The sequence below is a fragment of the Bombina bombina genome, chromosome 11 (assembly GCF_027579735.1).
Source record: "Bombina bombina isolate aBomBom1 chromosome 11, aBomBom1.pri, whole genome shotgun sequence".
NCBI lineage: Eukaryota > Metazoa > Chordata > Amphibia > Anura > Bombinatoridae > Bombina > Bombina bombina.
In genome coordinates, this window is record NC_069509.1 from 169335336 (window position 1) to 169350035 (window position 14700).

Here is a 14700-nt window from a genome sequence, read left to right on the forward strand (position 1 = left end):
CTGCAGAAGCTTAGATACAAGGTAATCACAGAAGTAAAAAGTGTATTATTATAACTGTATTGGTTATGCAAAATTGGGGAATGGGTAATAAAGGGATTATCTACCTTTTTAAACAACAAAAATTCTGGTGTTTACTGTCCCTTTAATAAAAATAATTCAGTATTTAGTTAACTATATATATATTACAACTATTAATGAGTAGAATGTCTGCAAATATTAAAGGGGCAATTTAACGGAAACTGAATCTGTTGTGTATTTGCTACTATTGCTCACTGGCTGATAGGTAAAAATGCTGTATCAGTTTCTATTTAAAGGGACACTAAACCAAAAAAAAATATTTGTATGATTCGGATAGAGCAGCAATTTTAAGCAATTTTTAAATTTATTTCTATGATCAATTTTTCTTTTTTTTCTTGGTATCTTTATTTGAAAAGCAGTAATGAAAGCTTTGGAGCCGACCCATTTTAGCTTTAGCACCTGGGTAGGGCCTGCTGATTGGTGGCTAAATGTAATCACCAATCAGAAATTGCTATCTAGGGTACCGAACCAAAAATGGACCGGCTCCTAAGCTTTCATTCTTGCTATTTCAAATAAAGATGCAAGAGAACGAAGAAAATTTGATAATAGGAATAAATTAGAAAGTTGCTTAAAATTGCATGCTCTATCTGAATCATGAAAGAAAACACTTGGGTTTAGTGTCCCTTTAAACAGATTTACTTACAGGCATAAAAACAATCTATACATTTAAATATTACTCTTTCAAATGGATAATAGAACATAATGTACTTTTAATGCATATCTTTCAGTCCTCAACTGTGAGTTTAAAGGGACATGAAACCCAATTTTTTTCTTTCATGATTCAGATAGAGAATACAATTTTTAAAAAGTTTCCAATTTACTTCTAATATCAAGTTTGCATCATTCTCATGTTATTCTTTGTTGTAGAGATATCTAAATAGGTAGCGTACGCATATCTGGAGCACTACATGACAGGAAATAGTGCTGCCATCTAGTGCTCTTGCTAATGTATAATATTGTTATAAAACTGCTGCCATCTAGTGCTCTTGCTAATGTATAACATTATTATAAAACTGCTGCCATCTAGTGCTCTTGCTAATGTATAACATTGTTATAAAACTGCTGCCATCTAGTGCTCTTGCTAATGTATAACATTATTATAAAACTGCTGCCATCTAGTGCTCTTGCTAATGTATAACATTGTTGCAAAACCGCTGCCATCTAGTGCTCTTGTTAATGTATAACATTGTTATAAAACTGCTGCCATCTAGTGCTCTTGCTAATGTATAACATTGTTATAAAACTGCTGCCATCTAGTGCTCTTGCTAATGTATAACATTGTTATAAAACTGCTGCCATCTAGTGCTCTTGCTAATGTATAACATTGTTGCAAAACCGCTGCCATCTAGTGCTCTTGTTAATGTATAACATTGTTATAAAACTGCTGCCATCTAGTGCTCTTGCTAATGTATAACATTGTTATAAAACTGCTGCCATCTAGTGCTCTTGCTAATGTATAACATTGTTATAAAACTTCTGCCATCTAGTGCTCTTGCTAATGTATAACATTGTTATAAAACTGCTGCCATCTAGTGCTCTTGCTAATGTATAACATTGTTATAAAACTGCTGCCATCTAGTGTTCTTGCTAATGTATAACATTGTTATAAAACTGCTGCCATCTAGTGCTCTTGCTAATGTATAACATTGTTATAAAACTGCTGCCATCTAGTGCTCTTGCTAATGTATAACATTATTATAAAACTGCTGCCATCTAGTGCTCTTGCTAATGTATAAGATTATTATAAAACTGCTGCCATCTAGTGCTCTTGCTAATGTATAACATTGTTATAAAACTACTGCCATCTAGTGCTCTTGCTAATGTATAACATTATTATAAAACTGCTGCCATCTAGTGCTCTTGTTAATGTATAACATTGTTACAAAACTGCTGCCATATAGTGCTGCAGACATGTGGTGCACACTCCTGAACTTACTTTCCTGCTTTTCAACAAAGGATAGCAAGAAAATAAAGACACTTTGATAATATAAGTACATTGGAAAGTTGTTTAATATGGTATGTTGGGTTTTATCTCCCTTTAAATAATCTTTTTTTGTAATTAGCATGTATAGTATATATTACACGCTGTTATCCACAGAAAACTTTGCCAGCTAGGTGAGGACAGTGTAATATGTTGAATTTTTATAATATTTGTGATTATTCATAAATGTTGCTGAAGCTATCTGAACACAAATTATATGCATCACTTAACATAAATAGATTTAATAATGTGTGCAATAAACAGTGAAAACATTTAATATTAACTAATTAGCTTAGTATTGGCTTACATTTTAGTCGGGTGGTCAGTAAAATCAACCGGATGGTGTGCCCATTTAATAGATCCTGGGGAAAGCACTGTTACATTAAAGTGAATGTCAATTTTCAGCAATGAGTGCCCGGTTTTTAAAAATACTTTTAAAATTAGGGGCACTTTAATTGATGAAAGTTTACATTGCACCGGATTTGTAGAAATACTTACCTTTTACTTCTGCAAAGCCGGATCGACGATCCCCCGCCTTCTTCTTCCTGCTGTACAAACAGCAATGACAAAGCCTGCTTCCTCCAATCACAGCCGGGCATCACAAGATGGACGCTCTGGGGGGATCCATGATTGGAGGAAGCCGTTTTTGTCATTACTGACGTCAGTACAGAGGAACTGAGGCTGGGATCGGCGATCTGGCTTTGGAGAAGAAAAAGGTAAGTATTTCTACAAATCCGGTGGAATGTAAACTTTCATCAATGAAAGTGCCCCTGTTTTTAAAAGTATTTTTAAAAAACGGGCACTCGTTGCTAAAAATTGACGTTCACTTTAAAGGGCCACTAAACCCAAAATCTTTCTTTCATGAATCAGATAGAGAATACAAATTTAAACAACATTACAATTTACTTCTATTATTTATTTTGCTTCATTTTTTAGATATCCTTAGTTGAAGAAAAAGCAATGCACATGGCTGAGCCAATCACACAAGGCTTCTATGTGCAGCAACCAATTAGCAGCTACTGAGCATATCTAGATATGCTTTTCAGCAAAGAATATCAAGAGAATAAAAGAAATTAGATTATAAAAGTAAATTAGAAAGATGTTTAAAATTGCATGCTCTTTCTAAATCATGAAAGAAAAAATGTGGGTTTCATGTCCCTTTAAGCCCTTGTAGCTGTCTGATCCATCATAGATGTTAAACACATAGGTAACATCCCGCACTGATGCCAAAAGCACTGCAGATCCTAAGCAGGACGCAGCTGGTGATTGGCAGGTTGTGTGACTGCCGATCCTGATTGGCTGATTGGCCATGTCTACTTAGCAGCTGCAGTGCTTGCATCAGAGCGTAACTTTACTAATAAAAAGATAACAATTTCTGAATGTTGGATGATGTTGCCAATGTGTTTTTTTCTATTGACTGCAACAAAAAATGCTTCTGCCATTAACACCCCTGAAGTTGGAAATGAAGGAACAAAATGCGCACGATTATAAACAAACAAAATGCCGATTTCAGTGGTTTAGCAATTACATCACTGAAGAACGTGTGTATTAATTCTCGCCTTTAATCCCTTGTGCCATATGACATATTTACTATGTCACACAGTACGTTCCCCAGTGCTCTTACTCTGTTTAAATGGAGTGATAGCAAAATATGATAAAAATGTTCCGGTATTATAACAAGTTTTTCTCTGAATTTTCCCGTAGTGACGGGGTTAATAGCGTTTAGTGCTGCTAATAAGTGTCATGTGTGCAATAAACCCGTTGTACATTTATTTTTAAGCGATTTGAACAGGAACATTATTGGTTACGTGCACATTTGTATTGCGTTATCAATTTGGCTAATTTTTATTAGTGCTTATATATCCCCTTATAGTGAAGGTCAATTTTGACGAATTAGTGCCCGGTTTTTAATAAACCTATTAAAAACAAGGGCAATTTAATTAATCAAAATTGACATTTCAAGCATTTTCTTCAAATACTTAACCTTGTAATCCTAAGAGCCGCTGCAGCGCTTCCTCCGCCCGTCGTAAGTCCTCTTCGTGGGTCCAAAATGATGAATCCGGCTTCATCCAATGACGGCGTTCCCTCAGGCCATGATCCCCCCGCCCCGTGGGAACGCCATGATTGGAGGAAACCGGATTTGTAATTTCTGACGTAAGCAGAGGCTTCCGACGGCCGGGGGAATCGATGGAGCAGCTTTCAGGATTAAAAGGTAAGTTTTTGAAGATTATTAAAAACCGGACACTAATTCGTCAAAATTGACCTTCACTTTAAGGACCACAGCACTTTTGTTGACCGTTTGGGACCAGGGCTATTTTTACATTTCTGCGGTGTTTGTATTTAGCTGTAATTTTCCTCTTACTCATTTACTGTACCCACACATATTATATACCGTTTTTCTCGCCATTAAATGGACTTTATAAAGATACCATTATTTTCATCATATCATATAATTTACTATAGAAAAATTATAAATTTTGATGAAAAAATGGAAACCCCCCCCAAAAATCTGTTACACATCTACAACCACCAAAAAACAACCATACTAAATAGTTTCTAAATGTGTCCTGAGTTTAGAAATACCCAATGTTTACATGTTCTTTGCTTTTTTTGCAAGTTATAGGGCAATAAATACAAGTAGCACTTTGCTATTTCCAAACCATTTTTTTTTTTTAAATTAGCGATAGTTACATTTGAACACTGATATCTGTCAGGAATCCCAGAATATCCCTTGACATGTATATATTTTTTAGAAGACAACCCAAAGTATTGATCTAGGCCCATTTTGGTATATTTCATGCAACCATTTCACCGCCAAATGCGATCAAATAAAAAAAATTGTTCACTTTTTCACAAACTTTAGGTTTCTCACTGAATTTTTTTACTAACAGCTTGTGCAATTGTGGCACAAATGGTTGTAAATGCTTCTCTGGGATCCCCTTTGTTCAGAAATAGCAGACCATTTATGGCTTTAGCATTACTTTTTGGTAATTAGAAGGCCGCTAAATGCTGCTGTGTACCACACGTGTATTATGCCCAACAGTGAAGGGGTTAATTAGGGAGCTTGTAGGGTTAATTTTAGTGTAGTGTAGTAGACAACCCAAAGTTTTGATCTAGGCCCATTTTGGTATATTTCATGCCACCATTTTTTCACCGCCAAATGCGATCAAATAAAAAAAATCATTCACTTTTTCACAAACTTTTTCACAAACTTTAGGTTTCTCACTGAAATTATTTACAAACAGCTTGTGCAATTATGGCACAAGAGGTTGTAAATGCTTCTCTGGGATCCCCTTTGTTCAGAAATAGCAGACATGTATGGCTTTGGCGTTGCTTTTTGGTAATTAGAAGGCTGCTAAATGCTAAAAAATTGTGCCATAGTGTACCGTTCCCGCACGCGATCCCATCCCCCTCTGACACATATCCTCCCATTGATGGCTGAACACCCGCCTCCCTGCATCGGCTCCAACCCACCAACGATCGTGGCCATCGATGTCCGATGCAGAGAGGGCCACAGAGTGGCTCTCTCTGCATCTGATGGCTAACACATGCTATTGCAGGATGCCTCAATATCGAGGCATCACTGCAATAACATGAAAGCTTGGAAGCACCAACGACGTCCTTGGTCGTTAACCTTTTTTTGTAGGACGTACCCTGTACGTCGTTGTTCGTTAAGGGGATATGCATATTGTTCATGATTGAGCAAGTATTGTTTGCACTGGTGACGTTGCTTCCTAATGTCACCCAATATAACAGGGTCATTTCAGTGTGTTTTGCCTGTGCACAAAACCAGTGTTACATTTGAAATTTAGGGCACTTGGTGAAAAGACAAAAAAAGTTGTCTGGGGTTTCTAAAGACTTTGTAGCTGTAGAATCCAGTAAATAAAATATGGTCCTGTAAATGTTTTCTCCCTTATTGAGAATTTGGTCTGTGATCAGAAAAACAGGACTGGCACATGTTAAAGGGACATTAAAACCCATTTTTTTCTTTCATGATTCAGATAGAACATTCCATTTTAAGCAACTTTCTAATTTACTCCTATTATCAATTTTCCTTCGTTCTCTTGGTATTTTTATTTGAAAAAGCAGGAATGTAAGCTTAGGAGCTGGCCCATTTTTTTTTTGGTTCAGCACCTGGGTAGCGCTTGCTGATTGGTGGCTAAATGTAGGGATGTGGATACTGAGGACATTTTGAGCTCAAATAGCTTCCTTTTCTCCTTAGAGATGTCCATGCGATATGTTCTATTCAGCTTTTTACGGTTCTGCAGCATCACTTTCAGCATTTGGGTATCGTCCTTTAATTCATATAAGTGTGTTCATATTCGATGGGGAGCCATATGTTAAATGTTTGTAGAATGATTAATGGCAGCCGAGTATGTTGTACTTTCATCACTGCCAGCAGCTTTTGCTCTCATCGTAAAAGTAATGCAGAGTCGTTTTTTTCCTTTTAAGCTGTGGTTGATGCACGTGTAGGAGACTGAGTGAAGCTGTGCAATGTCATTAAAATTCCTTAGTTGTAGGTGACGTCATTGTTTGTAGACTCACAAACTGAGAAATGCAAAAAATCCTTGTGCATTTTACAACAAATACTTGGATAATTGCTAAATAGAGGATGTGCTCTGGAATTTAAAGGGACATTCGTGTATTTTTTGTATATATACACAGTATATGAGCAATTAAGTACTGCACCCAAAAAGAACTACGTACAAAACATATGTTAAAAACATTTTGACAGCACAATTTGCTTTGTGTTGAATTCTAGGTACACTCCTTATCTTGTTTGCTGTAGCCAGTAAGGGACAGATATATAAGCTCCTTTTAGAATGTTGCAGTGTCAAAATTCTCAAGTGTGCAGGATGTACTCCAGTCTCTCTGGGGCGAGAGGGGGGGGGTATGAGTGGAAAGACACATAGTTAAAGTGCAGTAGACAAAATAAATAATAAATGTAATTATATCATTTTTTTTAATATGCATAATTAAAGGGCCGTGATACCCAAATGTTAAAACACTTGGAAGTGATGCAGCATAATTGTAAAAAGCTGACTAGAAAATATCACCTGAGCATCTCTATGTAAAAAAGGAAGATATTTTACCTCAAAAGTTCCTCAGTAGCCACATCCCATTGTAAAGGACTTTCAGCAGAAAATCAGTATGTCTGTCCCGGGACAGGAAGGGAGTGAGCCTCGTGCACTCTCATGTTATTTCCCTATTCAGTTTAAGGGAGTTTACTATGAAATCTCATGAGAGTTAGGTGAAATCTCATGAGATCACAGTATAAGAGTTCATGACCTCAGCACTCTTAATGCTGATTGGCTGCTGTTAATTTTTTTCTTTTTTTTACCTGCAGCTGGGCAGCAGCTGAGTATAACTTTTTAGACAGCACTTACTCTGGTGAGCTAAGGAGATTGTGAGGTAAAATATCTTCCTTTTTTTCATAGAGATGCTCAGGTGATATTTTCCTGTCAGCTTTTTACAGTTATACTGCATCACTTTGAAGTGATATAGCATATGAGTATTATGTCCCTTTAAACATTTTACAGGGTATTCATTTCTGAGTATAATGCACTGTTAATGAAGCAAAGAACACATTTATCTGTAGTCAGTCAGTAGTTGTCTGCACATTAGAAACATACCACCATTAATGGACAGGAAAATGAGCGAGCATTGATTTCTGTGTACTTGACGTGAATTTATAACATATAAAATATATACACAGATTCAGTATATTATAGTCTGCATGTTTGTCTTAGTGACGTTATGTTTTACACACGTGCACTTTACAAATCGTTGCTATACAAATGACATAGCTGTTCAGTTTATTTATGTGACATTAGTTTTGTTATGTTTTAGCCCTGAAGCTGAGGAGGAATTGAAACAAGTTCCTATGCGAGCTCGTCCATCATGGCAGGATATTAAAATCACCGACTTGGAATATGATAATGAATTAATGGTGACACACGTGAATCAGACACATGATCTGCTGGTAACATTTTTATTTTCTACCAATTACGATTTTTTTTTTCTTGAACACAACAGTGAGGGTCCAATTCCTAACACGTGGGGGACGAAAATCAATATTTTAGAAGCCTTAAAGAGATATATAACCTTATGGTTTGCTGGGGATCAATACCTGTTTGCTTTGTTTCATGGTTTTAATGTACTATACACATGCAAGCTAAACTCTGCTACAAATTTAAAGAAAACAAATAAATACTGACAAGTTTTGTCAGTATTTTTTAGTTTTCTTTTAATTTTGTTTCTGCATTCGTTTAGATATTTATTAACGTAAACGAATATCCGATTTTTGATATGAATGTACATTCCTCCGAAAATGAATGCACATTCCTAGTTCATATTTCTTTGGATTTAATAACAAAGGGACTGAGGACACCTAGTGGTGATGGTGTGTCATGTGGAAACGCTCAGTAATTTTTTTATAAAAGACAAGAGTTTGTCTGAAGCCGTCATGCGCAGTTCAGACAAACTCTTGCAGCTGATCGCACGCGCACCCTTGGCCAGCTGTTGATACTTCACACGCGCGCACTCTCGCACCCACTTAGCAAGATTGTAGCTGAAAAAAAAAACTGATGTCAGCACTTTGACCCCCCTTGAAACTGATGTGAGCACTTTGACCCCCCTTGCTGAATGCGCACGCACCACCCTCGCACCCACTTAGCGTAGCTGACAAAACTGATTTCAGCACTTTCACCGCGACACATGAGACCCCCCTTGCAGAATGCGCACGCACCCTCGCACTCACATGCGCACGCGAACCCACGCGCACGCAACTAATTGTTGACATGAGACCCCCCTTGCAGAATGCGCTCGCACCCTGCGCACGCGAACCCACGTGCACGCAAATAGCCGTTGAAAGCAGCTGATCAGCGCGAGGACCGGCATGTGAAGGTGCGCACAGGGGAGAGAGAGAGAGAGAGAATATAACACAACACGGCCCGTGTGAACGGGCTTTAGGACTAGTTACATTATAAATTGCCTGGACTAGATTAGCACTGATAGTGGTGCTATGGTATAGACCAAAGCCTTTGTTGTAAGATACCTGTCCAACCAAATATGTTTTTAAAGAGACACTAATGCAAAAAAATACATTCTCTTAATTGTTAGAGCTGTCATTATTGTGTTAATGACCCTTGACAACTATGGGATAGATCACAAGTGGAGCGCAATCAATAGTGTAGGCTGTGTGATCTTTTGCGTGACATTGCGCATAGAATAACTCACAATCTGGACTGTTAAATATTTTAATCAAAGCATCTTTGCATGGCCTAAACTTTTTTTAGTTTTCCCAGTACTTTTAATGGTTAGCGCAGGGAGCAATATTAGTGCGCTCACAGCGTTTGTATTACAAGCGCTAAGTAAAAGGGACAAACCAAATTAAAATTTTACAATTCAGATAGAGCATGGGATTTAAAAAACTTTCCAATTTACTTCCGTTATCTAATTTGCTTTGATCTTTGGGTATCCTTCAATTAAAAGCATACCTGGGTAGGCTCAGGAGCAGCAGGGCACTACTGGAACCTAGCTGCTGATTGGTTGATGTACATATATGCTTCTTATCATTGGTTCAGCTATCTCCCAATAGTGCATTGCAGCTCATTTAACAAAGGATACCAAGAGGATGAATAATATAAGTGCACTGATTGTTTCACCAGCACAAAGGACTAGACTGTAAATACTGCTTAAGTGCTGACGCGTTTCACACCAGGCTCCCTGGTGCCTCTTCAGAGACATGTTGTATCACAAGCTTTCAGTCACTGAAGAAGCACTGGGGAGCCCTATTGTAGACGCGTCAGTCGGCTTGTTGTTTTTCCGTGTTACCTGTTATGTAAATAAAAGTATTTACAGTCTAGTTCTTTGCGCTAATGAAACAGTCATTTAGTAGTTGTGGATCTGAAACCGTAGCAAGGAACGGTTACAGCTGACTAGTGCTACCCATGTGGAAGAATCGTTGTAGTGCTGGACTTTTGAGTTTTGCACCTTTTTTGCAGTTATAAATATAAGTACACTGGAAAGGTTTTTAAAATGTAGTACTCTATCTAAATCATGGAAGAAAAAGGTTGGGTTTCCATTTAAAGGGACATTCCAGCCAAAATTGAAATGGACATGCATGTGTTTCAGTTTTGAATAGAAGCATTTGTGTAATATACATGTATTAGCATGTATAGTATGCACCGTGCACCAGCATTTTAAACACAGCACTTGCTCAGAGAACCATCTGGTAATGACTCAATTTGTTAATTGCTAACATAATACAAGCCCCACTGGTGCTCTGAGCAGCTGCAAAACATCTTTACATTTTCAAAAATTAGTTTTTAGGGGTTAAAGTGAACAGGTGTGGGGTGTTAGAAACAAGAGGGCACGGAAAGGTGCCTTTAAATTGTGGTCTATGGGGATTGTGTGTTCACTCTAAATATATATACTGTATGTATATGCTTTTATATATATATATATATATATATATATATATATACAGTATATATATATTTTTTTTTTGTTTGTTTGTTTGTTTTAATATGTGTATATACAGATAAACATATAAATATATATACTGTATGTATATGCTTATATACATATATATATTTGTGTGTTAATATGTGTATATACAGATAAACATATAAATATATATACTGTATGTATATGCTTTTATATATATATATATATATATATATATATATATATATATATATTTATATATATTTGTGTTTTAATATGTGTATATACAGATAAACATATAAATATATATGCATATATATATTTTACATTTGTTGCCCATTGCTGCGTGACTTACCCCCTTCACTAAGCTTGGTTCTTTGCCGTTTTTTCACAGCATGAATACAAGCCTATGGAAGCGCGCTTTCATGAGCACAAAGCTTCCCTTCCCCGTGTTCACATTGTGCCTCACCTCTGATACCAGTGCACAATTGCATGCGCTGGTATTACGATTGGAACAAAAATATTGTGCTCGCAAAAGCACAATTTTGCGCTCCACTCGTAATCTGGCCCCTAGTGTTTAATGTCCCTTTAAAGGCTCACAGGAGATCAGCTCGGTTATAGAGAAATATGGAAAATAATCTGGTGCCAGTTGGCTTATGCTAAACGTGCTGATTTTGAGGATAATCTTTTTTTAAATCTTTTTTAGAGAATAAAAGATATGGATTCCAGCTCAGGCAGAATGCAGACTTCAGAAGAATGGCTTTGTCATTACGGAATAGATCACTTGGATCTGACAATCCAAGACCTTCTAAAGAAGGGACATATTAGCATGTGAGCACCACTTAACCTGAGTCAAATAGACATTAGTGTGGTTGTGTTACTGGAATTAAATAATGTATGTTCTGTAATATGTTTTCACCATTATAATAAAGTAGCGCCTGAGAACATAATTGTTTATATAAGTTATACGGAGTTCCGTGACCGTCAGCCTCATCTTACTATGTATGTTTCATATTTTAGGAAACCGAACTGTGGCTCCAAACACATAGAATTTACCGCCCAGACAGTCAATGAATTTGAATTAAGAATACACAAGTGAGTATAATACTCCGCACATCAGCTTCGGATAATATTAAAAACTGAAGATTCCTGTGTAAAGCTTAAAGGGATACTAAACCCAAATTTTTTCTTTGATGATTCAAGTAGAGAATACAATTTTAAACAACTTTCTAATGTACTTTTATTATCTAATTTCTTTCATTCTCTTGGTATCATTTGTTGAGGGAGCAGCAATGCACTACTGGTTTCTAGCTGAACACATGGGGTGAGCCAATGACAATCGGTATATTTATACAGCCACCAATCAGCAGCTAGACCCTAGGTTTTTTGCTGCTCCTGAGCTTTTATAGATATTTTTTTTCAGCAAAGGATAACAAGAGAAGGAAGCAAATTAAATAATAGAAGTAATTTGGAAAGTTGTTTAAAATCACACGCTCTGTCTGAATAATGAAAGAAAAGATTTGGGTTTCATGTCCCCTTTAAAGGGACATTAAGCTGCAATAAAAAAATTATCTAACCCGTTAAAGCATTTTCAAATGACATTATTGCTTGAAAAACAGACTTGAAAAACTATGCTAACACTTCTCTTGTTTTCCTTTGTTAAAGGAACAGTAAAGTCAAATTTCAGCTTTGAATGAGTCAAGCGTAAAGCTAGGTAGGTAATCCAAGGTGAGCTGAGGAGCGTGCATGTGTCTTTAGCAGTCTATGGCAGCAGTGTTTGTATCTATGTAAAACATGGCTATAAACAATGCTGCAAACACTGCTGCCAGATGGCTAGAGACACGTGCATGCTCCTGAGCTCACCTAGGATTACTCTTTAACAAAGGATATCAAGAGAACTAAACACAATTGATAACAGAAGTAAATTGAAAAGTTGTTTCAAATATCATGCTTTTACTACGGACAAAGTGTAAAGTGGGTAGGAGGGAGAGTGGGATAATAGTCTAGTAGGAAAATTATCTGGAGGGGATTAGGGTGGTAGGGGAATGAGGGGGGGCAGCTCCACTACGGAAAAAATGTTTATTTAGAGATTTAAAAAAAATAAGCAAATAAATATAGGAAACTAGGTACTGGCAGACAGCTGCCAGTACCTAACATGGCGGCTAATAGGTAGAGAGGGGAGGATTAGAGAGCTATTTGTGGGGAGACAGGGAAGTAAGGGAGGATACTACCCTGCAGAAAATATATACAAAATACATATATATATATATATATATATATATATAAACACTTTTAATTTTATACTGGCAGACTTTCTGCCAGTACTTAAGAGTGGTGACTTTTGGGGGTTGGGGGAGAGAAGAGAGCTGTTTGAGAGGGGACAGGGAGGGATCAGAGGGTGGGATGTGTCAGGTGGGAGGCTGATCTCTACGCTAAAGCTAAAACTACCCCTACAAGCTATCTAATTAACCCCATCACTGCTGGGCATAATACAAGTATGGTGCGCAGCAGCATTTAGCGACCTTTTAATTACTAAAAAGCAATGCCAAAGCCATATATGTCTGGATCCCAGAGAAGCACTTAGAACCATTTGTGCCATAATTGCACAAGTTGTTTGTAAATAATTTCAGTGAGAAACCTAAAGTTAACAATGTTTTTTTTATTTGATCGCATTTGGCAGTGAAATGGTGGCATGAAATATACTAAAATGGGCCTAGATCAATACATTGGGATGTCTTCTAAAAAATATATATACATGTCAAGGGATATTCAGAGATTCCTGAAAGATCAGTGTCCCAATGTAACTATTGCTAATTTTGAAAATAAAATGGTTTGGAAATAGCAAAGTGCTACTTATATTTATTGCCCTATAACTTGCAAAAAAAGCTAAGAACATGTAAACATTGGGTATTTCTAAACTCAGGACAAAATTTAGAAACTATTTAGCATGGGTGTTTTTTGGTGATTGTAGATGTGTAACAGAGTTTGGGGGTCAATGTTTTTCATCCTATTTTATAATTTTTTATAGTAAATTATAAGATATGATGTAAATAATGGTATCTTTAGAAAGTCCATTTAATGGCGAGAACAGCGGTATATAATATGTGTGAGTACAGTAAATGAGTAAGAGGAAAATTACAGCTAAACACAAACACCGCAGAAATGTAAAAACAGCCCTGGCCCTTAACGGTCAGAAAATTGAAAAATGGTCTGGTCACTAAGGGGTTAAGTTTAATTTTAGCTTTACTGTCCCTTTAAAGAGTAATCCTAGGTGATCCTAGGAGTGTGCATGTCTCTTTAGTCATCTGGCAGAAGTGTTTCCAACAATGTTTATAGCAATGTGATACATTGTTGCAAACATTAATGACGTGCATGCTCCTAAGTTCTACCTAGGTTTAAATTTCAAGAAAGGATACTAAGAGAATAAAGCAAATTTGAAAATAGAAGTAAATTGGGAAGTTGTTTCAAATGATATGTTCTCTCAGACTGATGAAAGTCTATTTTTTTCTTTACTGTAAGCCAATACAAATCAGGTTACCCTGTTTACAGTGTATAGTATACAATCACTTCTGTTTTCGTGTGGGTGTGTTTTTCAATAAGTGTAATATTGGAGCCTATGGAAGCTCGCTTTTGTGAGCGCAAAGCTTCCATACAATGCGAACGCGAGGTTTACTTGTAATACCAGCGCACATTTGCGTGTGCTGGTATTACAGAGTGAAGCGCAATTTTGCGCTCCACTTGTAATATGACCCTAAATGGGTTAAGTGCAAAGTTAAAGTCAAAACTGGAGCAGCAATGCACTTCGAATCCTGAGCTGAACATGGGCATGAGTAGCATATGTGCGTAGTGGCTAATTACAGCCCTGGAGATGGTTAAGTGAAAGCTGCTTCGATTTACTTTGAAATTTGGAGAAAATGCACATTAAATGCAATGTGCATCACAAGGCTGTTGGGAATGTTTAAATTTAACCCTTTCCAAAAAGTTATAAAACCCAACATTCATCCAATGTTTTCAAATGCATTTGTGTAAGTGAATTGTAAATTAGTTTAATGATCATCTAATGATTCTAATATAGGGTTGATCTCAATTCTTTAGCAAAGCTTATCAGATGATTTATCTGCAAAAATCTCCATAGACTTTAATGGTAAATTTTGTAGAAACAGTTTTCCTTTTTTGAAGGATTGTTACCG

At 36.7% G+C, this 14700-nt stretch overlaps 1 protein-coding gene across 1 annotated transcript in view; it reads left to right on the forward strand.

The window, feature by feature from the left end:
• VWA3A (von Willebrand factor A domain containing 3A) overlaps window positions 1-14700 on the forward strand; it is a 147692-nt gene that overhangs the window by 505 nt on the left and 132487 nt on the right. The window contains exons 2-4 of the mRNA XM_053695138.1: window positions 7910-8042; window positions 11217-11341; window positions 11531-11605. Coding sequence (XP_053551113.1) covers window positions 7910-8042; window positions 11217-11341; window positions 11531-11605 — 333 coding nt within the window. The remainder of the gene's footprint in view (window positions 1-7909; window positions 8043-11216; window positions 11342-11530; window positions 11606-14700) is intronic.